At 47.6% G+C, this 24,478-nt stretch overlaps 1 protein-coding gene across 4 annotated transcripts in view; it reads right to left on the reverse strand.

Moving 5' to 3' along the window:
* The window catches only part of OSBPL9 (oxysterol binding protein like 9), a 274,510-nt gene that overhangs the window by 48,660 nt on the left and 201,372 nt on the right, over positions 1 to 24,478 (reverse strand). For all 4 annotated transcript variants that reach the window (XM_063939546.1, XM_063939545.1, XM_063939548.1 and 1 more), the window contains one exon: positions 2,569 to 2,681. In XM_063939546.1, the coding sequence (XP_063795616.1) occupies positions 2,569 to 2,681 (113 nt within the window). The remainder of the gene's footprint in view (positions 1 to 2,568; positions 2,682 to 24,478) is intronic.

Consider the following 24,478-nt stretch of genomic DNA (forward strand, 5'->3'; position numbering starts at 1 on the left):
CCATCTTGAACTTGAATCTTCTGATATAAAAGTTCAAGTATTTTAATTTCAAGATGGGTCTCACCGAACCGTTGCGGTACCACAACCACTGTGGAATAGTAACCCCTTCCTTGCTGAAGGAGGGGCACCTTGACAATCACTTGTTGTGATTATAGTGTTGAATATCCACCAACACCGTCTCCCTGGCAGAGGGAGGTGCCGGTAAGGCAGATTTTAGGAAACGGCGGGGGGAAGAATGTCTTCTGCCGCCGATTTTCTGGACCTCTTCTTGCTTCTGGCTCTGTAAGGGGGCCGGCGGCGCGGCTCTGGGACCGGACTCCGAGGCTGGGCCTGTGTTCGATCCCTCTGGAGCTAATGGTGTCCAGTAGCCTAAGAAGCCCAAGCTGGCTGCAAGCAGGCAGGTTCGCTTCTTCTCCCCTTAGTCCCTCGATGCAGTGAGCCTGTTGCCAGCAGGTCTCACTGAAAATAAAAAACCTAAAACTAACTTTTATCTAAGAAGCTCAGGAGAGCCCCCTAGATTGCACCCTGCTTGGTCGGGCACAAAAATCTAACTGAGGCTTGGAGGAGGGTCATAGGGGGAGGAGCCAGTGCACACCAGATAGTCCTAAAGCTTTCTTTAGATGTGCCCAGTCTCCTGCGGAGCCGCTATTCCCCATGGTCCTTACGGAGTTCCCAGCATCCACTAGGACGTCAGAGAAATATAGATAGAGAGAGAGAGAGAGAGAGAGAGAGAGAGAGAGAGAGAGAGAGAGAGAGAGTCAATAGGTCGACACCAGATGGTCTACAATCAATGTCGACAGGGAGAAAATGTCAACACAGAGAGAGTTTGACACTTTTTTTCTTCACCCTAACCATCCCCCTGGTGCCTTACCCTAACCGTCCCCTCCAGCAGCCTAACCATAACCGTCCCCTTGGTGCCTAACCCTAACTGTCTCCTCCGGAAGCCTAACCCTCACCCTCTCCCAAGTGCCTATCCCTAACCGTCCCCTTCAGCAGTCTAACCCTCACCCTCTCCCAAGTGCCTATCCTAACCGTCCCCTCCAGCAGTCTAACCCTCACCCTCTCCCAAGTGCCTATCCCTAACCGTCCCCTCCAGCAGTCTAACCCTCACCCTCTCCCAAGTGCCTATCCCTAACCGTCCCCTTCAGCAGTCTAACCCTAACCCCCCACCATGCCTAATAACCCTAAAAAAATCATGAAAAACAATGTTGACCTTTTCCGTGTTGACTATTTGCATGTCAACCTTTTGACCCCGTTGACCCTTTAACTGTTGACCTTTTGACCCTGTGGACTATCTGGTGTTGACCTAGTGACTTTCTATGTACTGTCTATCTTCCATCTGGATACCAAGTGACTGGTTTGTTCCAGAGGAGACGGCTGCACAGCTACAAAAGGACAGGAGGTGTCTCACAGGCTATTTTGGCACATTGCATTTATTTTATTTTTTTAATCCCCTTAATTTGTAACACACTGATAGCTGTGCTTTATAAAGGGTTACCCGTCAGTGCTTCCAATAAGGGAAGACATAATAAATACACAGAGTTTAGTTTTAAGAACATTGGACATTGTAAGGTATGCACTGTGCGATCCCCATTAGAGAGAACAGACCAGATTTATTTCCACTTTCAGAAGAAATTGTACATTACAGATTGTCCTGCCAACAAAGCATTTCATACCCCCACCAGGCTGTATTAATGGTAGTGTTGAATGCGGCATAATTAACCCTGGTCCCTAAATTCTGCATTTTAATGCACTTACTATCAAGCGTTCTGATTGGACAGCTGCCCAGGCCATCCACTCCATACTTTCATTATAAGAAACCATACAGGCGTTGGCGTGCTTGAATATTTAAACTACTGCCTGCGCAGTCGGACAGCTAACTGGTCTTGGGGTACAGGTTGGACAGCTAACTGGTATTGGGCTGCAGGTCCGGCAGCTAACTTGTATTGGGGTGCACGTCTGGCAGCTAACTGGTATTGGGGTGCAGGTTGGGCAGCTAACTGGTATTGGGGTGCAGGTGGGGGCAGAAAAATCCAGATCCTGCAGCACACTTGTTAATGTAACAATATAGCTTGTTTTCTTGGTGGAGTTTTCCTTCGTTAACATGCAAAGAGAACGGATGTGATACAGATGGGTCCACGTTTATCTTGGCCTTTAATAGGATTACTTGAGCCAGGTCCGTCAGACTTAATCCCCTGCTGTAATGACTTAATCCCCTGGTGTATTGTTCTCTGTATTGTATTGTAGCTGAGAACAATAGATGAAGGGTTTTATGTTAATAAACCATGGTGTGCCTAGGCGCAGCAAAGAAGTCAAGATAAAGGTGGACCCATCTGTATAACCCATTGCTAGCAATAAGACATTCACCTATGGCAGTCTAGCACAGACAAATACTACAGTGCACATCGGGCACAATGCTTTGTAACCAGTCATTTGAAACTTGCAGTTTAGGGATGGTTCTGTGCCCCTGGTGTGGGTGAGAGACATGCATGAGCAGACCTGTACAATGGGCACATCTCACTACAAGCAGTTTACAGAGTAGTAACACCTCACCAGCGGATTATTCACCTGCGTCGTTGGTCCCATTGGACATTGAGGAATTGAGGGATTCCGTAGTGTCCGGTCTCTTCAGGCTAGTCCCTGTGCTGCTGTGTGACAGGCCTGCCGCAGACTCTGATGAGCTACACAAAGAGAGAGAGACATTCATTTATATCACACAAGCCATATCAGGCCACAGCAACTTGTGTTACACCACCACCCCCCTCCTCACCCACTGTGTCCTTCCGTTGCCACTGGAGAGCCACAAATCAACTACCTCTAATGAAAATGTTATACCTGCTGGATACGAACATGTTACATTGTTTGCTGGATAGTTCCACAAACGGAATCAGTGCTCAGGAGGAAGATGTATAAATAAAATGTACAGAAAGTTCGATAAAACTGGTGATAACAAGTTAACGAAAGGAAAAAACAGGGCAGACGAAATGAAACTGAACCAAGACCTGCGGACAGTGCAAAGCCGGCCGCCCGGACTGTGCTGCGCGGCATTACCAGGAATCAGGACGGCTGCTTTATAAATAGAGAGCATCCCACACTAAGTGCATTAATGCAGATTTAATATACGTTTCATTATTCATTCATCGGATCACATGGACAATGCACGTAATACAAAGGACAGGGTTTCGCACTGCTAACACGATAAGTCACAAGAAAAATGTGCAGTAACCCATAGTAACCAATCAGCTATTCACTTTGACCATAACCTAATAAATTACAAAATGCACAAAATTTGACTGGTCATCTTAGGCTCTAAACCTGAGATTTTCTTCACTCTACAGCGGTCAACAGAAGTTGCCCGAAGACTCATCTGTCAGCAACAACGTTACACCATTGTTCATTCAGTTACGTACGTATTTCATAGAAACAAAGGACATAGAGCCCTGTGTACACGTCTTGTTAATAATACCCCTTTTCCACTAGCGTAGCACCGGTCGCAGCCGTGTCGCCTGACACGGCTGCGACCCGTGCTACAGCCCCCTGCAGACAGCGCTCACCAACCCAGCAATTGCCGGGTTGGTGACGCACTAGTGACGAGGCAGGGGCGGCGCTGGGAGATCACATGGTCTCCCAGCGCCGCCCTCCCTATGCACTGTGAACGGGAGCCGTGTCGCATCGACACGGCTCCCGTTTACACTACAACCCTACCCGGATCATTCCCGTGTCCTACCCAGGTAGATAGCCGGGTAGGATTCACGGGTCACTTGATCCGGGTTGGCCCTTTTCCACTTGCAAAAAACACGGGTAAATACGCGCCCCCGTGCATTTACCCGTGTTTTTGGAGCTAGTGGAAAAGGGGTATGATAAAGCTTCTGACTAAAGGAAGAAGTGCTTTATCCAAGCTCCTACTGGAGGGCGAAGCTAGCCAGTGATCTGAGTCCTGGTGGTGGAGAAAGTGACTTGTGTATTTGTGATAAATAATGGGAACAACCAATTCCATGTATCCATCAGTTGTCTTACTGTTACTAATAGTAGGTAAGTATTATCAGGTGTGCAATCAACAGCAGCCGGTAAGGGAAGGGTCAGTTCCCGTATGGGTATATAACAAAAAGGAAATATAATATAATATATATATTATATAAAAATAAGATTTTACCTACCGGTAAATCTATTTCTCGTAGTCCGTAGTGGATGCTTAGGACTCCGTAAGGACCATGGGGATAGACGGGCTCCGCAGGAGACATGGGCACTTTAAGAAAGAATTTAGGTTCTGGTGTGCTCTGGCTCCTCCCTCTATGCCCCTCCTCCAGACCTCAGTTAGAGAAACTGTGCCCAGAAGAGCTGACCGTACAAGGAAAGGATTTTGGTAATCCAGGGCAAGATTCATACCAGCCACACCAATCACACCGTATAACATGAGTTTATAACAACCAGTCAACAGTATGACAACAACAGAGCATCAGGTCCAACCCTGATGCAACCATAACATAACCCTTATTGAAGCAATAACTATATACAAGCATTGCAGCAGAAGTCCACACTTGGGAAGGGTGCCCAGCATCCACTACGGACTACGAGAAATAGATTTACCGGTAAGTAAAATCTTATTTTCTCTAACGTCCTAGTGGATGCTGGGGACTCCGTAAGGACCATGGGGATTATACCAAAGCTCCCAAACGGGCGGGAGAGTGCGGATGACTCTGCAGCACCGATTGAGCAAACACAATGTCCTTCTCAGCCAGGGTATCAAACTTGTAGAACTTTGCAAAAGTGCTTGAACCTGACCAAGTAGCCGCTCGGCAAAGCTGTAATGCCGAGACCCCTCGGGCAGCCGCCCAAGAAGAGCCCACCTTCCTAGTGGAATGGGCCTTAACTGATTTTGGCAGCGGCAATCCAGCCGCAGAATGAGCCTGCTGAATCGTGTTACAGATCCAGCGAGCAATAGTTTGCTTTGAAGCAGGAGCACCAAGCTTGTTGGAAGCATACAGGAGAAACAAAGACTCTGTTTCCCTGACCCTAGCCGTTCTGGCTACATAAATCTTCAAAGCCCTGACCACATCAAGCAACTCGGAATCCTCCAAGTCAGTAGTAGCCACAGGCACCACCATAGGTTGGTTTATATGAAAGGATTAAACCACTTTCGGCAGAAATTATGGACGGGTCCGCAATTCTGCTATCCGCATGGAAAACCAGAAAGGGGCTTTTATGTGACAAAGCCGCCATTCTGACACACGCCTAGCCGAAGCCAAGGCTAATAGCATGACCACCTTCCACGTGAGATATTTCAACTCCACCGTTTTGAGTGGTCCAAACCAGTGGGATTTCAGGAAACTCAACACCATGTTAAGATCCCAAGGTGCCACTGGAGGCACAAAAGAGGGCTAAATATGCAGCCCTCCCTTTACAACCGTCTGAACTTCAGGTAGAGAAGTACACTCCTTTTGAAAGAAAATGGATAGGGCCGAAATCTGGACCTTAATGGAACCCAATTTTAGGCCCAAATTCACTCCTGACTGTAGGAAGTGAAGGAACGGCCCAGCTGGAATTCCTCCGTAGGGGCATTCCTGGCCTCACACCAAGCAACATATTTTCGCCATATACGGTGATAATGTTGAGCTGTTACGTCCTTCCTAGCCTTTATCAGCGTAGGAATGACCTCCTCCGGAATGCCTTTCTCTGCTAGGATCCGGCGTTTAACCGCCATGCTGTCAAACGCAGCCGCGGCAAGTCTTGAAACAGACAGGGCCCCTGTTGCAACAAGTCCTGTCTTAGAGGAAGAGGCCACGGGTCCTCTGTGAGCATTTCTTGCAGATCTGGATACCAAGTCCTTCGTGGCCAATCTGGAACAATGAGTATTGTACTCACACCTCTTTTTCTTATTATCCTCAGCACCTTGGGTATGAGAGGAAGAGGAGGGAATATATAGACCGAATGGAACACCCACTGTGTCACCAGGGCGTCTACAGCTATCGCCTGAGGGTCTCTTGACCTGGCGCAATACCTCTGTAGCTTTTTGTTAAAACGGGATGCCATCATGTCCACCTGTGGCAGTCCCCACCGACTTGTAATCTGTGCGAAGACTTCCTGATGAAGTCCCCACTCTCCCGGGTGGAGGTCGTGTCTGCTGAGGAAGTCTGCTTCCCAGTTGTCCACTCCCGGGATGAACACTGCTGACAGTGCGCTTACCTGATTCTCCGCCCAGCGAAGAATTCTGGTGGCTTCCGCCATCGCCACTCTGCTCCTTGTGCCGCCTTGTCGGTTTACATGAGCCACTGCGGTGATGTTGTCTGACTGAATCAGAACCGGTTGGTCGCGAAGCAAGTTCTCCGCTTGACGCAGGGCGTTGTATACGGCCCTTAGTTCCAGGATGTTGATGGGAAGGCAAGTCTCTTGACTTGACCACAGACCTTGGAAATCTCTTCCCTGTGTGACCTCTCCCCACCCTCGGAGGCTTGCATCCGTGGTCACCAGGACCCAGTCCTGAATGTCGAATCTGCGGCCCTCTAGAAGGTGAGCACTCTGCAGCCACCACAGAAGAGACACCCTGGCCCTGGGGGATAGGGTGATTAACCGATGCATCTGAAGATGTGATCCGGACCACTTGTCCAGTACGTCCCATTGAAAGGTCCTCGCATGGAACCTGCCGAAGGGAATGGCCTCTATGATGCCACCATCTTTCCCAGGACTCGAGTGCAGTGATGCACTGACACCTGTTTTGGTTTTAATAGGTTCCTGTCCAGAGTCATGAGTTCCTGAGCTTTCTCCATCGGGAGATAAACCCTTTTCTGGTCTGTGTCTAGAATCATGCCCAGGAAAGGCAGACTAGTCGTAGGAACCAACTGCGACTTTGGAATATTTAGAATCCAGCCGTGTTGCAGTAACACTTCCAGAGAAAGTGCTACACTGATCAGCAACTGCTCTCTTGATCTCGCCTTTATGAGGAGATCGTCCAAGTATGGGATAATTGTGATCCCTTGCTTCCTCAGGAGTACCATCATTTCCGCCATCCCCTTGGTAAATATTCTCGGTGCCGTGGAGAGACCAAACGGCAACGTCTGAAATTGGTAATGACAATCCTGTACCACAAATCTGAGGTACGCCTGATGAGGTGGATAAATGGGGACATGAAGGTATGCATCCTTTATGTCCAGAGACACCATAAAATCCCCCCCTTCCAGGCTTGCGATGACCGCTCTCAGCGATTCCATCTTGAACTTGAACCTTTTCAGGTATATGTTCAGGGATTTTAAATTCAATATGGGTCTGACCGAACTGTCCGGTTTCGGGACTACAAACATGGTCGAATAATAACCCCTTCCCTGTTAAAGGAGGGGAACCTTGACCACCACCTGTTGAAGATACAATTTGTGAATTGCAGTTAACACTATTTCCCTCTCGTGGGGGGAAGCTGGTCGGGCCGATTTGAGGTATCGGTGAGGGGGCATCTCTTCGACTTCCAGCTTGTATCCCTGAGACACAATTTTTATTGCCCAGGGATCCACCTGGAAGTGAACCCACGTATGGCTGAAATTTCGAAGACGTGCCCCCACCAGGCCTAGTTCCGCCTGTGGAGCCCCAGCGTCCTGTGGTGGATTTTGTAGAGGCCGGGGAGGACTTCTGTTCCTGGGAACTAGCTGTGTTGTGCAGCTTCTTTCCTCTGCCCCTGCCTCTGGCAAGAAAGGACGCACCTCGGACTTTCTTGCTTTGTGATCGAAAGGACTGCATTTGATAATGTCGTGCTTTCTTAGGCTGTGCGGGAATATAAGGCAAAAGATCAGAATTACCAGCTATAGCTGTGGAGACCAGGCCCGAGAGCCCTTCTCCACACAATTCCTCAGCCTTGTAAGGTAAACCTTGTATATGCCTCTTTTAGTCGGCATCACCTGTGCATGTTCCACAGGACACGTCTAGCAGAAATCGACATAGCGTTGACTCTAGAACCCAGTAGACTAATGTCTCTTTGTGCATGTTTTATATATATATATATATATATATATATAGATATATAAAAGACAGCATCTTTTATATATATATATATATACATACATATGTATACACATACTAGGGTATCCATGTCCACGCTGCTACAGCGCTATAACCCCATGCCGACACAATCGCCGGTCTGAGTAGTGTACCAGCATGTGTGTAAATGGACTTCAAAGTACTTTTACTGTATGCTATCTGCAGGATCCCTGAGGATAGCTGTTAAGTCAGCGCTACCTTTTGGGTAAACGTGACAAGCTTTGTCCACCCTAGGGGAAGATTCCCATCGTACCCTGGCCCTAGTAGGGAAAGGATACTCCCTGAGAATTCTTTGTGGGAAACTGCAGCTTCTTGTCTGGAGATTCCCGCTCTTTATCTTCATGAGAGGAGGGAAATTTACCTCAGCTTTCTTCCCCTTAAACATGTGTACCCTTGTATCAGGGACAGATGAGTCATCAGTGATATGCAAAACATCTTTCATTACAATAATCATATATTGAATACTTTCCTGCCATTTTGGCTGTAACTTTGCATTATCGTAGTCGACACTGGAGTCAGACTCCGTGTCGATATCAGTGTCTATTATTTTGGATAGTGAGCTTTGTGAGACTCTGAATGTCTCTGCGACATAGGGACAGACATGGGTAGATTCCCTGTCTGTTCTCTAATCTTTTGTGCAATAAATTTACCTCAGCACTTAATTACACATATCCAATCAGGTGTCGGCGTTGTCGACGGAGACACCACACACACACACACACACACTTGCTCCATCACCTCCTTAGGAGAGCCTTTTACCTCAGACATGTCGACACACACATACCGACACACCACAAACTCAGGGAATGCTCATCTGAAGATAATTCCCCCACAAGGCCCTTTGGAGAGACAAAGAGAGAGAATGCCAGCACACACCCCAGCGCTATATGACCCAGGAAAAAACACAGCAATTTAATGTTTACCCAGTAGCGCTGTTATTATCTGCGCCGAATTATGTGCCCCCCCTCTTCTTTAAAACCCTCTCTTCTACCGTAGTATAAGCAGGGGAGAGACCGGGGAGCTTCCTCTCAACGTTGCTGTGGAGAAAAAACATGGCGCTGGTGAGTGCTGAGGAAGAAGCCCCGCCCCCTCAACGGCGGGCTTCTGTCCAGCTTAAATATACATTTTCTTGGCGGGGGCTCATACATATATACAGTGCCCAACTGTATATATGTTTACTTTTGCCAAAAGGAGGTCCAAATGCTGCCCAGGGCGCCCCCCCCCCTGCGCCCTTACAGTGACCGGAGTATGTGAGGTGTGTGGGAGCAATGGCGCACAGCTGCAGTGCTGTGCGTTACCTCAGTGAAGAACGGAGTCTTCTGCCGCCGATTTCGAGGTCTTCTTGCTTCTCATACTCACCCGGCTTCTGTCTTCCGGCTCTGCGAGGGGGACGGCGGCGCGGCTCTGGGATCGGACGGCGAGGGTGAGATCCTGCGTACGATCCCTCTGGAGCTAATGGTGTCCAGTAGCCTAAGAAGCAGGACCTAGCTTCAGAGAGTAGGGCTGCTTCTCTCCCCTCAGTCCCTCGATGCACGGAGTCTGTTGCCAGCAGAGCTCCCTGAAAATAAAAAACCTAACAAAATACTTTCTCTCAGCAAACTCAGGAGAGCTCACTGAAAAGCACCTAGCTCGCTCTGGGCACAGTATCAAACTGAGGTCTGGAGGAGGGGCAGACGGAGGAGCCAGAGCACACCAGAACCTAAATTCTTTCTTAAAGTGCCCATGTCTCCTGCGGAGCCCGTCTAGCCCCATGGTCCTTACGGAGTCCCCAGCATCCACTAGGGCGTTAGAGAAACAATTAAAATAACACACAATATGTCTAATCAAAAATTCATGAATATTAATATATATCACCAATTCTCTGTGCTGGTGTAGCTTGGTTGCCAAAGGTCTCCACAATAGGGCTGGCTAGGACTCATAGATACATTCGATCATTGGGAAAAGTAGCATCACCGGATTTCAGACTAAGCAAAGTCTTGAGGTGAAATTAATAGATACTGGAAGGCCAAGGTAATGGTGCAGTCCCCTTATTTGCTCAGCTAGGAAAAGTTCTCTATAAAGCGGGGAATCCGTTCGGCCAAAGGTGCTTGAAATCCCAGAAAGGCAAAAAGAGGGTCCAAATATCGCCAGCATGCACATATGCTCCTGAGGAATCTGATCACATTATACCAGCGAAACGCGTTGAGCCTACCCACCACTGTGCCTTGCCATCTGGATCTCCTACTTGCATGCTGGCGATATTTGGACCCTCTTTTTGCCTTTCTGGGATTTCAAGCACCTTTGGCTGAACGGATTCCCTGCTTTACAGAGAACTCTTTCCTAGCAGCAGCTTTTATAAATGCAGATTTCTGACTGGTTGGAGGAGAAAATTTAAAGACGACACTCACAGTCATTGTAAAGCTTGCTGGGATTTACATAGACTGCAAGCGCTTTTTTAAATTTTCCCCTCTAACCACTGGAAAGTGGCGGCCCAAGATCTAAACACGCCATGCCATGCAATACAGGTAGATCTAACAATATATGAGGAGTGGGAAGCATAGAGAGAGATTCCAGAGTTGGTTACAAGAAACGCCTTGAATTTCTGCCAACAGAGGACAACAGTATTATTACGGTTTACTTACTTAGCGCCAAAAGTTACGCAGTACTTTAAACAGAACATTTGCCTTCCATATGAGTCACTGACCCAATGGAGCTTACAGTCTAAGGGGGACATTTACTAAGCAGTGATAAGAGCGGAGAAATGAGCCAGTAGAGAATTTTCCCAATCAACCAATCAGCAGCTCTGTATTATTTTACAGTATGCAAATTATAGATGTTACTTCAGTGCTGATTGGTTGCCATGGGCAACTTCTCCACTGGCTCACTTCTCCGCTCTTATCACTGCTTAGTAAATGTCCCCCTTCATTCACTAACACACAAGTACACACACTCACACTACGGTACATTATAGTTACCAGTCAATGAACCCACCAGTGTGGTTTTGGAGTATGGGAGGAAACTGGTGTACCTGGAGCAAACAAATGTAAACAGGGAGAGAACTTGCAAACTCCTGGTCCGGAATAGAACACGACATCAGTGTTATGAGACAGCAACGCAAACCACTGGGCCACCGTGTGGCCCAAGATATCTTCCTATGTACTGGACGGCAGGCTTGCCAAAATCTATGAAATTCAGCCAAACCCCCCCCCCCCCCCCAGTAATTGTGCAGGAATAGGTCATGCACACATCTGAGCTCTGCAGAGGTTCCCTGCTGGTCTTGCCACTCCATGAAACATGTGTACTGACCATGCACACATTATCCGTGCTGCCCTTGTATACTAAAGGCCTACAACTGTGTTATCCGTATCAGTGGGAGTACCGCCACTGCTTAGAAATGAAGGGTGGTGAGTGTATATAATAGGGAGATCTCTCTTGTACATATCTTTTCAGGATGTAAAACTTACTGAGGACAGTAAAAGCCGATAAGTCAATGTGTCTGCTAGACAGCATGATTAATAACCATGACATTTAAATGTTTACAGCAGGCGGCCATGCCTAATTATAAGAGTCATTAGTGAGAGGTCATTGCATCAATATCGCCCCAGATGATGGAAATTCACGTCTGAGCTGAACATAAATCCTCAGTAACTAGACAGAAGTCTTGCAGCAAGAAGGAAACCGAGATACTAGGTACATGACATGGCATTGCATGGACACAGAGCTAGCGGTGGCACAGGGGTGGTCTTCTGTATACCGGCGGTCGGGCTCCCGGCGCTCAGTATACCGGCGCCGGGAGCCCGACAGCCGGCATACCGACACTTATTTTCCCTCGTGGGGGTCAACGACCCCCATAGAGGGAGAATAAAATAGTGTGGCGCGGCGAGCGCAGCGAGCCCGCAAGGGGCTCATTTGCCCTCACCACACTGTCGGTAAGCCGGCGGTCGGGCTCCCGGCGCCGGTATGCTGGTCGCCGGGAGCCCGACCGCCGGCCAGCCGTAGTGAACCCGTGGCACAGACACACTGCACCGGATCCAAGGAAACTACACTGCAGATAATCTAATATGTATCAATGCTGTCACATGATGTACACTAGACAGTGACAGGAACTATGATCCACAGACAATTCTACTTCAACGGGTAACCCCATCTAGTCCGCTCACATACTGCAGACAGTTACCTATGCATTGGCTTTTGATCAAGCGCTGGTCTGGCTGTCTCGAGACGTGTCTGTCAGAATGGCACAACTCTATCACGTACCTTAGGTGAGCGGATGTTTTCCTCTCCACTACTGTAACATCTGCATCATTCGACTTCATTTGCAATAACATTTTGATAAACTTGAAGCCATTTGAACAAAGTGGTACTGACTAGTCAAGTGGTAGAACCTGGGCCAAAAGGAGCATTCCAAACTTTGGAGTTATAGGGGGCTATGCAATTAGCGTCGTCTTTTCGACCAGACAAAAAAAGCGCACTTCTTCGCTAATTTTTAGGTCGAATTTACATTCAACCTATTCAATTCCCGTGACTTTTTTTTTTTTAGACTGGTCGAAAAATCCGACACCGCTGATACACGCGTTTTGGCGAATTCGTGGGCGTTTTCGCCCATTTTTGGCACAATTTTCGCCCATGCTGATTCGACAAAAAAAAAAAAAAAGAAGTGAAACAGCATGGGCGAAAATGGATTAAAAAATGGTCGAAAACACCCACTATTGAATACCGTGTCGTATTAGTGTAATTTTTTCAACCAGTCGAAAAAAAGCACTTAATTGAACACCCCCAGAATGACAGGTTGTCTCTGCTTTTTAAGGCCGCAACCACCATCAACTGGTATACAAGTCCCTCCTTCAGTGAGAGGGTGCAGACCCCTTTCTTCAACCATGTCCCCTCTTCATCCCCCCAAGGATTAGTCTCGCCTTCAGTACTGGGGACACTAGAATAAAAAGTCAAAACTAAAAAGGTAAGGGATATTCTATAACATTTTTTTTTTTTTTTTTAACAAAACCTCATTTGAAAAAAAGAAAAAACTTTCCCTGATGACACAAATAATAAACAAATAAGTAAATAAATAAAAACCCTACATAACCACTGAAATTAGGGAGCAAAAATTAACAGAAGAGCCAGAGACAAACAATTAAGGACACTTCAATGGAAGCACTAAAAGATGAAAATAAACTTGAGTGCAATGGGTTTTTATGGTTTTCATCTACAGTAATTTAGCTTTTACAGCATTAAAAGTTAAGATGCAAAACTGATAAGCAGGGCTGCCAAGAGAAATCCTGGCCCTGGTATACCAACTTCCTGGGCCCCCCCCTGGAGGAGATGTGACCAGAGCATGCTGGGGGCATCGTCACACCTCTTTGTGGGCGTGTCTAGCACATGAGAATCACCCACTCACAGGAGCATGGCTTGCTTTCCAGCCGGGGCAGTAGAGTGCCTGTCCGGGCCCTGGTACTTTTCAGGGGGCATGCCCTAATCACAGGAGGCATGGCCATGCACCCTTAGAAAAAAAAAAATACAGAAAATCTTGTATTTTAAGCACTTCCCTGGCCACACTGCAGCCCAGCACACAGCAGCGTGTGCTGGACTGAGAAGAAAAGCTGCAGCTGCTGATTCCAGGTAAGGTGGGGAGGATACCTGGGACCCTCCATCAGACCTGGGACCAGGTAAATTGTACCCTCCCCCCCCCCCTCTCTCGGCACCACTACTGATAAGGCAATAGATCCAAGACGACCTTGAATGATAGTAGACAAACCAACAGTCCACAAGGGTATGACTTAGTGGACCAGGGACGTGCAGTCAGGGGAGGCAGTGCCTCCCCTGACATTGTTGGAATAATACAAAGAACATACTTATGACACATGTTATGTGTTATAAGTATCTGCTTTAGCCTTTGTTATTTTAGCAGTTCGTACCTGTGTAAAAAGTGGTCCTGTCAGTGTTGTTGAGGCAGCGCTGTCAGTGCCTCCCGGTGTCTGTGTGTAAGGGCCGGAAGCGGGGGGCGGGGCCAAGAATAGGGCAGAAGAAAGCATTGAAAAAAACTCCTAGAAGCGGCACCTACTTGTAGTGCCGCTTTGAAGCAGCGATTGGCCAGTGCGGGATCAGGGGAGGACACTTTGCGGCTACAGGCGCATCACATGGCTGGTTCCGTCAGAGCCGGGGGCGCAGCGCTGAGTAAGCTGCATGGAAGGCGCGGGGGAATCATTGGCTGCGGAGGTGATAATGCGGAAGGCCGTGAGGACGGGGAGCATCGGTGAGCACTCTCGCTCTTCCTTTTTTTGCCCCTCCTTTGTATTGAAGTTTTTATGTCTCAGGGCGGGATGTACTAACCTCCGCCATAACTGCACTTTTGTCTGCGCTCTGACACTCCCCCGTCTGCTTTCTCATCCCCTTCTCCCTCTTCCTCACCGCCACTGTATTCTCTCATCGCTGCGCTCCCCCTGGCCGTTTGGCGCATGCGCATCCAGGTTCTGCTTTTCCGGGCTGGTTCCGTCAGAGCCGGGGGCATGCGCGGACTGGTTCATTATTGATGAACCAGTCCGCGCATGCCCGGAAAACCAGAACCTGGATGCGCATGCGCCAAACGGCCAGGGGGAGCGCAGCGATGAGAGAATACAGTGGCCGCGGCGGTGAGGAAGAGGGAGATGAGAAAGCAGACAGGGGAGCGGCAGGCAGCGGAGCGGGGAGTGTCAGAGCGCAGAGAAAAGTGCAGTTATCGCGATGGCGGAGGTTAGTACATCCCTCCCTAAATTACTTGTTTTACAGGTTTTATTGGATTCTACTGGACAAGTGGACGTGACCGGCGTGGGATGTAGGTAAGTAATCTCTCTCTCATTTTTACAGGTACCCCTATTGGATTCTACTGGACAAGTGGACGTGACCGGCGTGGGATGTAGGTAAGTATGTGTGAGTGTGTAAGTGTGTGTTAATAAAATTTTACTGTCACGGTGTGTGTGTTGTGTTTTTATTTGGGTATTTTGTTGTTGTTGTGGAACTACAGGTACCAGCGAGCTCATTATTTCCCCGCATGCTGGTACTTGTGGTTATCCAAGTACCAGTAAGCGGGGGAGGCTTGCTGGGCCTTGTAGTTCCACAACAAAAAACAATATTCTACTTTTGCACACTTATGACTATCAGCCTGGCACCCACCGCCCAGGGGTGCTGGGGACAGCCTCGGGCTTCACCCCTGACCCTTGGGTGCCTGGAGGGGGGGGGGACCCCTTGATTTAAGGGGTCACCACTCATCCAGGGAACCCCGGCCAGGGGTGACTAGTTGGGGGGGTAATGCCACGGCCGCAGGGACCAATATAAAAGTGTCCCCCGGCTGTGGCATTATCTCTCTGGCTAGTGGACCCCGGTCCTGGTTTAAAAAATACGGGGGACCCCTACATCTTTTTTCCCCTGTATTTTTGGAGCCAGGACCGGACGCAGAGCCCGGTGCTGGTTGTCTAAATACGGGGAACCCCTGTTCAATTTTTCCCCCAGTATTTAAACAGCCAGGACCGGCTCAGAGAGCCCGAGGCTGGTTATACTTAGGAGGGGGGACCTCACGCATTTTTTTTTTACATTTTTTAACCCATTCACACCCTTTTCCAAAGATAACCATGCACGGATCTCACTGATCCGTGCATGACTATCACAATACGCCAGCAATAAGCAGGTCTCTTTGAAAGCTCCATTTTTTTACGAATTCTATGCTTTCCCGGCAGTGTTCGGCTAATGTCGGCAGTGATTGAGAATACAAATTCTTAGTAAATTACAGACTTCTGTTAAATAACACCCGTGTTTGACCGATGGTCTATTGATTCGTATTTGTGGGCTCAGGGGCAGTGGCGGGCATTGGCTCGGCGGCGGTAGGGGAGATCAGTAGGATTCGGCGGACATTATGGCCGCAGTGCCTCACCAGCCAATGACCTCACCGTACGCCACTGTAGTGGACTACTATCATTCTGTGTCGCCTTGGATCTTTTTCCTTATAATGTGTCCATTTGTATTCTTTTCACCTGATTGGACAGGTTTAAGCAATTTGATTGGGCAGGTGTAGCTAATTTTTGCACCAGAGTCCCCTCCTCTTTTCTATAAAAAAATAACTAGCACTGTATCCCCTAACAAGCCAAAATGTGTTTGATCACAAAGCTACATATTAAGGTGTTAAACATGCGATAACTTACTGTAAATAATAAGTAACTTGCACATGAACATATGCACACAACATGCGTGTCATAGGCAGGGGAACAGGCCTAGGAACAAGTTAGCCTCAGAGACATTTACTGAGAGGCTCTCACAGATGAACCACAAAACTCACTGCAGATGTATCTGTATTCCACACAAAGGAACAAGCCAGAGGAACACTGCACAAAGGTATCCGGTCTCTAGGTTGACCACACTTAGGTCGACAGTGTCTAGGTCGACCACTATTGGTCAACATGCATTAGGTCGTTATGGTTTCTAGGTCGACATGGACACTAGGTCAACATGAGTTAACTTTTTCCCCCCTCCATTTTTTTAACTTTTTCATACTTTACGATCCACGTGGACTACGACTGGAAACAGTAACCTGTGCCGAGCGCAGTGGTAGCGGGGCGAGGCACCTTGCCCGAAGCATGGCGAGCGAAGCGAATGCGAGGGGACACAGTGCACTAATTGGGGTTCCTGGTCACTCTACGAAGAAAACAGCAGCATTTTTAAAAAAAACCTGATGTCGACCCTTTGTCACGTTGACCTTAGGTTATGTCGACATAATGCTTGCGTCAACCCATTTCAGGTGTCGACATAGTTACTGTCGACCAATAGTGGTCGACCTAAGTCTGGTCGACTCTATGATCCACACGCCTGCACAAACCAGCAAACGATGGATAATATTTTCTATGATACAATCCTGTCTCTTCCATGGTACTGAAAAAAAGGAACATTTATTCCTGGAGAATTAACCTCCTGAAAATTAAAAACCCTTAATCAATTGTCCTGAGAAAGTAACGTAGATTGACGGCCGATTGGCTGAGGGATGCAGAGGTGGAGGAGACCACAATCAAACAAGTTTTTATACTGAAGTGCCATCTGCAGTCACAGCGCCCCCTACTTTCCAGGGGCCAGCAGTGTCCTCCAGACAGGATCACAAACTACTATATAGAACACTCTAACTAGGGTGTGGTGAGTGACTCACAAGAAAACGTTCTTGGCTAAATATAATGCTCTTCCTTTTTCTACTTTCAACTTGCAAAATGTACTAGTGTATGCGAGTTCAGAAGCAAAGCATGGTCTGAAAAGACAGTCAGTAGGAATATGAAAACGTCTATCCCTTTTATCCTCTCCCATGTAGACACTGCAGTCATTAATACATACAGAAGCCAGAGGCATTGATTCAACTCATAAATAACATGGCCATTTGCCACAGCTAACTTTATCTTCAGCTAAATATTGTATCAGCATTTCATTAGCAAATGCTGCAGTTTGGGTCTATTTTATTTTTATGTGAACAGCCAATTTCTAATAAAGGTTCTTAAAAAGAGCAACTGCAGTGAACCCATATGTATTCTATGGGGGGTATTCAATTAGTGCAGTTTTTTCGACCAGTCGGAAAAACTGCACTTTTCGCCCATTTTTAGGTAGATTTTACATTTAACCTATTCAATGCCTGTGCCGTTTTTTCGAGTGGTCGAAAAATCTAGCACTGGCGAAACCACGTGTATCGGCGAATTTGCCGCTGATACATGTGTTCTGGTGAATTTGCTGGCGTTTTCACCCATTTTTGGCGTAGTTTTTGCCCATGCCGATTCGACAAAAAAAAAGTGAAACGACATGGGCGAAAATAGATTAAAAAAAACGGCCAAAATGCCCGCAATTGAATACCGTGCTGATTTAGTGCCGTTTTTTCGACCCGTACAATATAAGCAAATATATTACCTAGCACTACCCCCTCCGTGCAGTGTACACCACACAAACAGTCGAAAAAACGGCACTTAATTAAATACCCCCTTATATGTGCTTACTAGAAATCCATACAGCTCAGCAGTTCTACATATACAGACATCACATGATGTGTGCCGTGTTATTCCTTCTGCAGCCTGACATTTATTTACATTCCACAGCCTGCATTTATTCTTGCACAGACTTACAAAGGTCAATTTGCTCAATGGTATTTGTACTTTAGACCGATGTGCAGGAAGAGGTTGTTGTTATTAGGCGGACACTGTGCCCTTTCTTTCAGTATTAACCTGTAAACAGTTGTTGACATTACAAAGGAGAACGAAATATACAGGGGTTTTATGTGAAATAGTCTGCGAGATACAGACGCCATTCCGACGAATCTACCTGTATTTTTCAATCAATCATTTAGAATTCAACATGGTTTGTCCTTTTTAAATAATTGAAGCTTTAAAAATACGGGCACACTCGGCAGAATCACATCCGTACCTACTATTATTCTCCTGCTGTTTATACACCGGAGGTAGATTTAACTAGCGTTTGCTCATGTGGATTTATTGCTCAGCGGAACTAATTTTACAAAGACTGTAGTGCTATCTTATCTTGTGATTTATATTTGATATTGTACACACTGATCACAAAATATATTTGGAAACAATATTTGCAGTTTTTCCTTCAGGGATTAACACCAAAAGATTCTCGGTCACGTAAAGCTGCCCAAGGGAGAAGCAGCTGGTCCTGAGATCTATGCCTGCAGCCCTGTTTGCCTTTGCAACTTGTTGATCGTCATAGTGAAGCAGACGCTTACAGGAAACTGCAGGCGCTTGAATTGGAAAGGAAAATTGTTGGGGATAAGGGGCATACAAGGTACAAAGACAGTCTCACCTGCGCCACATCCCATTAGAATCCCTGCCTCAATTAGATTCCTCTGCAGAGCAGTCACTTTAAGCTGGGTTCTGTTACATAACTTGGGTGGAGTCAAGTTCCACAGAAACATGATCGGAACACCAACTTTCAGTGCACCGAGTGTCAAGTGTCTGGTTTTTCCCTTTATTGTTCCTCTCCCTAATGTCACATTGAGATCATACACACATTAGTTTCTTTCTAGGTCACTAAGCTATACAAAACGTGATCCAATAGTTTTTGCTCGAGGCCAGAACAAACTGACAGACAAACATCCATTCAGAAAAAGTATGTTTGCCTCCATAGTTCATAAACAGTCCCTAGAACTATATTTCTAAAAAAAAAATTGCTATGTACAGACACAACCCTTAAGGGCCGTACGGTCGCCGGCACCTCTACACACGGAGCGATGTTCTAAGCAATCTAGTCAGATTGCTTAAAAATTAGCTGAACATTGCTCCGCATGTACCCCCCTTTAGTTTTATTATATGTACAGCTAATAATATAAATGGCAATCTTGCTTTTATAGGGTAGTTTTTTTCTTTAAAAGGGATATCATAATTACAAAATGTTTTAGTGCAGGGTTTCTCAAACTCAGTTCTCAATGTACCCATAGGGCTGTAACACACACTCCGGTTTTTCCCGGATGGCAAAAAGCCGGACAAACTTTGTCCGGCTTTTTGCCATCCGGGAGAAACCGGCAGAGTCTCTCGCACAGGACGGCTTTGAGCCGTGTGTGATGCTGTGCGCATGCGTAGCATTAGACACGGCTTGAGAAAAAACCGTTGCGTGTGAAAGCTCCCCTTCATATACACGGTTTACTGGCTGCAAAGACGGCCCTGCAGCCGGACCTTCCAGTGGTGAGACCCGGCGGCAGCCGGGCCGGGACCGTGCCGTGTGTAAGGACACATTGCGCTGCATGTGTCTTTACATCACGGCAGCGGTTTAAAGCCGGCCGGGTGTTTGCCAGGCGGCGCTAGCTGCCTTGTGTGTTTCGGCCCTTACAGTCCAGGTTTAAAGGATAACCATGCTTGTGCACAGATGGTATAATCAAACTGACCGAGAACTAATTAAGAAACCTGGACTTAATTATGAGTATCTTTGAAATGGGATGTAGTCAAAATGTCGACAGGCAGTAACATAAAAAATAAGAATTTACTTACCGATAATTCTATTTCTCATAGTCCGTAGTGGATGCTGGGAACTCCGTAAGGACCATGGGGAATAGCGGCTCCGCAGGAGACTGGGCACAAAAAGTAAAAGCTTTAGACTAGCTGGTGTGCACTGGCTCCTCCCCCTATGACCCTCCTCCAAGCCTCAGTTAAGATACTGTGCCCGGACGAGCGTACATAATAAGGAAGGTTCTTGAATCCCGGGTAAGACTCATACCAGCCACACCAATCACACCGTACAACTCGTGATCTGAACCCAGTTAACAGTATGATAACCGTAGGAGCCTCTGAAAAGATGGCTTCCAACAATAAACAACCCGATTTGTTTGTAACAATAACTATATACAAGTATTGCAGACAATCCGCACTTGGGATGGGCGCCCAGCATCCACTACGGACTATGAGAAATAGAATTATCGGTAAGTAAATTCTTATTTTCTCTGACGTCCTAGTGGATGCTGGGAACTCCGTAAGGACCATGGGGATTATACCAAAGCTCCCAAACGGGCGGGAGAGTGCGGATGACTCTGCAGCACCGAATGAGAGAACTCCAGGTCCTCCTCAGCCAGGGTATCAAATTTGTAGAATTTAGCAAACGTGTTTGCCCCTGACCAAGTAGCTGCTCGGCAAAGTTGTAAAGCCGAGACCCCTCGGGCAGCCGCCCAAGATGAGCCCACCTTCCTTGTGGAATGGGCTTTTACAGATTTTGGCTGTGGCAGGCCTGCCACAGAATGTGCAAGTTGAATTGTACTACAAATCCAACGAGCAATCGTCTGCTTAGAAGCAGGAGCACCCAGCTTGTTGGGTGCATACAGTATAAACAGCGAGTCAGATTTTCTGACTCCAGCCGTCCTGGAAACATATATTTTCAGGGCCCTGACTACGTCCAGCAACTTGGAGTCCTCCAAGTCCCTAGTAGCCACAGGTACCACAATAGGTTGATTCATGTGAAACGCTGAAACCACCTTAGGGAGAAATTGAGGACGAGTCCTCAATTCCGCCCTATCCGAATGAAATATCAGGTAAGGGCTTTTATAGGATAAAGCCGCCAATTCTGATACGCGCCTGGCTGAAGCCAGGGCCAACAGCATTACCACTTTCCATGTGAGATATTTCAAATCCACTGTGGCAAGTGGTTCAAACCAATGTGATTTTAGGAACCCTAAAACTACATTGAGATCCCAAGGTGCCACTGGAGGCACAAAAGGAGGCTGTATATGCAGGACCCCTTTGACAAACGTCTGAACTTCAGGCACTGAAGCCAGTTCTTTCTGGAAGAAGATCGACAGGGCCGAAATTTGAACCTTAATGGATCCTAATTTTAGGCCCATAGACAATCCTGCTTGCAGGAAATGTAGGAAACGACCCAGTTGAAATTCCTCCATAGGGGCCTTCTTGGCCTCACACCACGCAACATATTTTCGCCAAATACGATGATAATGTTTTGCAGTTACATCCTTCCTGGCCTTGATCAGGGTAGGGATGACTTCATCTGGAATGCCTTTTTCCTTCAGGATCCGGCGTTCAACCGCCATGCCGTCAAACGCAGCCGCGGTAAGTCTTGGAACAGACAAGGTCCCTGCTGGAGCAGGTCCTTCCTTAGAGGTAGAGGCCACGGGTCCTCCGTGAGCATCTCTTGCAGCTCCGGGTACCAAGTTCTTCTTGGCCAATCCGGAGCCACGAGTATCGTTCTTACTCCTCTCCTTCTTATGATTCTCAGTACTTTTGGTATGAGAGGAAGAGGAGGGAACACATATACCGACTGGAACACCCACGGAGTTACCAGAGCGTCCACCGCTATTGCCTGAGGGTCCCTTGACCTGGCGCAATATCTGTCCAGTTTCTTGTTGAGACGGGACGCCATCATGTCCACCTTTGGTTTTTCCCAACGGTTTACAATCACTTGGAAGACTTCTGGATGAAGTCCCCACTCCCCCGGGTGGAGGTCGTGTCTGCTGAGGAAGTCTGCTTCCCAGTTGTCCACTCCCGGAATGAACACTGCTGACAGTGCTATCACATGATTTTCCGCCCAGCGGAGAATCCTTGCAGCTTCTGCCATTGCCCTCCTGCTTCTTGTGCCGCCCTGTCTGTTTACGTGGGCGACAGCCGTGATGTTGTCCGACTGGATCAATACCGGTTGACCCTGAAGCAGAGGCCTTGCTTGACTTAGGGCATTGTAAATGGCCCTTAGCTCTAGGATATTTATGTGAAGAGACGTTTCCATGCTTGACCACAAGCCCTGGAAATTTCTTCCCTGTGTGACTGCTCCCCAGCCTCTCAGGCTGGCATCCGTAGTTACCAGCATCCAATCCTGAATGCCGAATCTGCGGCCCTCTAGAAGATGAGCCTTCTGTAACCACCACAGGAGAGATACCCTTGTCCTTGGAGATAGGGTTATCCGCTGATGCATCTGAAGATGCGATCCGGACCATTTGTCCAGCAGATCCCACTGAAAAGTTCTTGCATGGAATCTTCCGAATGGAATCGCTTCGTAAGAAGCCACCATTTTTCCCAGGACTCTCGTGCACTGATGCACTGACACTTGTCCTGGTTTTAGGAGGTTCCTGACTAGCTCGGATAACTCCCTGGCCTTCTCCTCCGGGAGAAACACCTTTTTCTGGACTGTGTCCAGAATCATCCCTAGGAACAGTAGACGTGTTGTTGGAATCAGCTGTGATTTTGGGATATTTAGAATCCACCCGTGCTGACGTAGCACTACCTGAGATAGTGCTACTCCGACCTCTAACTGTTCCCTGGACCTTGCCCTTATCAGGAGATCGTCCAAGTAAGGGATAATTAATACGCCTTTTCTTCGAAGAAGAATCATCATTTCGGCCATTACCTTGGTAAAGACCCGTGGTGCCGTGGACAATCCAAACGGCAGCGTCTGAAACTGATAATGACAGTTTTGTATCACAAACCTGAGGTACCCTTGGTGAGAAGGGTAGATTGGGACATGGAGATAAGCATCCTTGATGTCTAGAGATACCATATAGTCCCCTTCTTCCAGGTTCGCTATCACTGCTCTGAGTGACTCCATCTTGAATTTGAACCTTTTTATGTAAGTGTTCAAAGATTTTAGATTTAAAATTGGTCTCACCGAGCCGTCCGGCTTCGGTACCACAAACAGCGTGGAATAATACCCCTTTCCCTGTTGTAGGAGGGGTACCTTGATTATCACCTGCTGGGAATACAGCTTGTGAATAGCTTCCAATACTGCCTCCCTGTCGGAGGGAGACGTTGGTAGAGCAGACTTCAGGAACCTGCGAGGGGGAGACGTCTCGAATTCCAATTTGTACCCCAGTGATACTACCTGCAGGATCCAGGGGTCCACTTGCGAGTGAGCCCACTGCGCGCTGAAATTCTTGAGACGGCCCCCCACCGTGCCCGAGTCTGCTTGCAGAGCCCCAGCGTCATGCTGAGGACTTGGCAGAAGCGGGGGAGGGCTTCTGCTCCTGGGAAGAGGCTGCATGGTGCAGTCTTTTTCCCCTTCCTCTGCCCTGGGGCAGGAACGAGCGGCCTTTTTCCCTCTTGCCCTTATAGGGACGAAAGGACTGGGTTTGAAAAGACGGTGTCTTTTTCTGCTGAGAGGTGACCTGGGGTAAAAAGGTGGATTTTCCAGCCGTTGCTGTGGCCACCAGGTCCGATAGACCGACCCCAAATAACTCCTCCCCTTTATACGGCAATACTTCCATATGTCGTTTGGAATCCACATCACCTGACCACTGTCGCGTCCATAACGTTCTTCTGGCAGAAATGGACATCGCACTTACTCTAGATGCCAGGGTGCAAATATCCCTCTGTGCATCTCGCATATATAGTAATGCATCCTTTAAATGCTCTATAGTTAATAATATACTGTCCCTATCCAGGGTATCAATATTTTCAGTCAGGGAATCCGACCAAGCCACTCCAGCGCTGCACATCCAGGCTGAGGCGATCGCTGGTCGCAGTATAACACCGGTATGTGTGTATATACCTTTTAAGATATTTTCCAGCCTTCTATCAGCTGGTTCCTTGAGAGCGGCCGTATCAGGAGACGGTAACGCCACTTGTTTTGATAAGCGTGTGAGCGCCTTATCTACCCTAGGGGGTGTTTCCCAACGTGCCCTAACCTCTGGCGGGAAAGGGTATAGTGCCAATAATTTGTTAGAAATCAGCAGTTTTTTATCGGGGGAAACCCACGCTTTATCACACACCTCATTTAATTCATCTGACTCAGGAAAAACCACTGGTAGTTTTTTCACACCCCACATAATACCCTTTTTTGTGGTACTTGTAGTGTCAGAAATGTTCAATGCCTCCTTCATTGCCGTGATCATGTAACGTGTGGCCCTACTGGACATTACGTTTGTCTCGTCACCGTCGACACTGGATTCAGTATCCGTGTCAGGGTCTGTGTCGACCATCTGAGGTAACGGGCGTTTTAGCGCCCCTGTCGGTGTCCGAGACGCCTGAACAGGCACTAATTGATTTGTCGGCTG

The sequence above is a fragment of the Pseudophryne corroboree genome, chromosome 9 (genome assembly GCF_028390025.1).
Source record: "Pseudophryne corroboree isolate aPseCor3 chromosome 9, aPseCor3.hap2, whole genome shotgun sequence".
In the NCBI taxonomy this organism is placed as follows: domain Eukaryota; kingdom Metazoa; phylum Chordata; class Amphibia; order Anura; family Myobatrachidae; genus Pseudophryne; species Pseudophryne corroboree.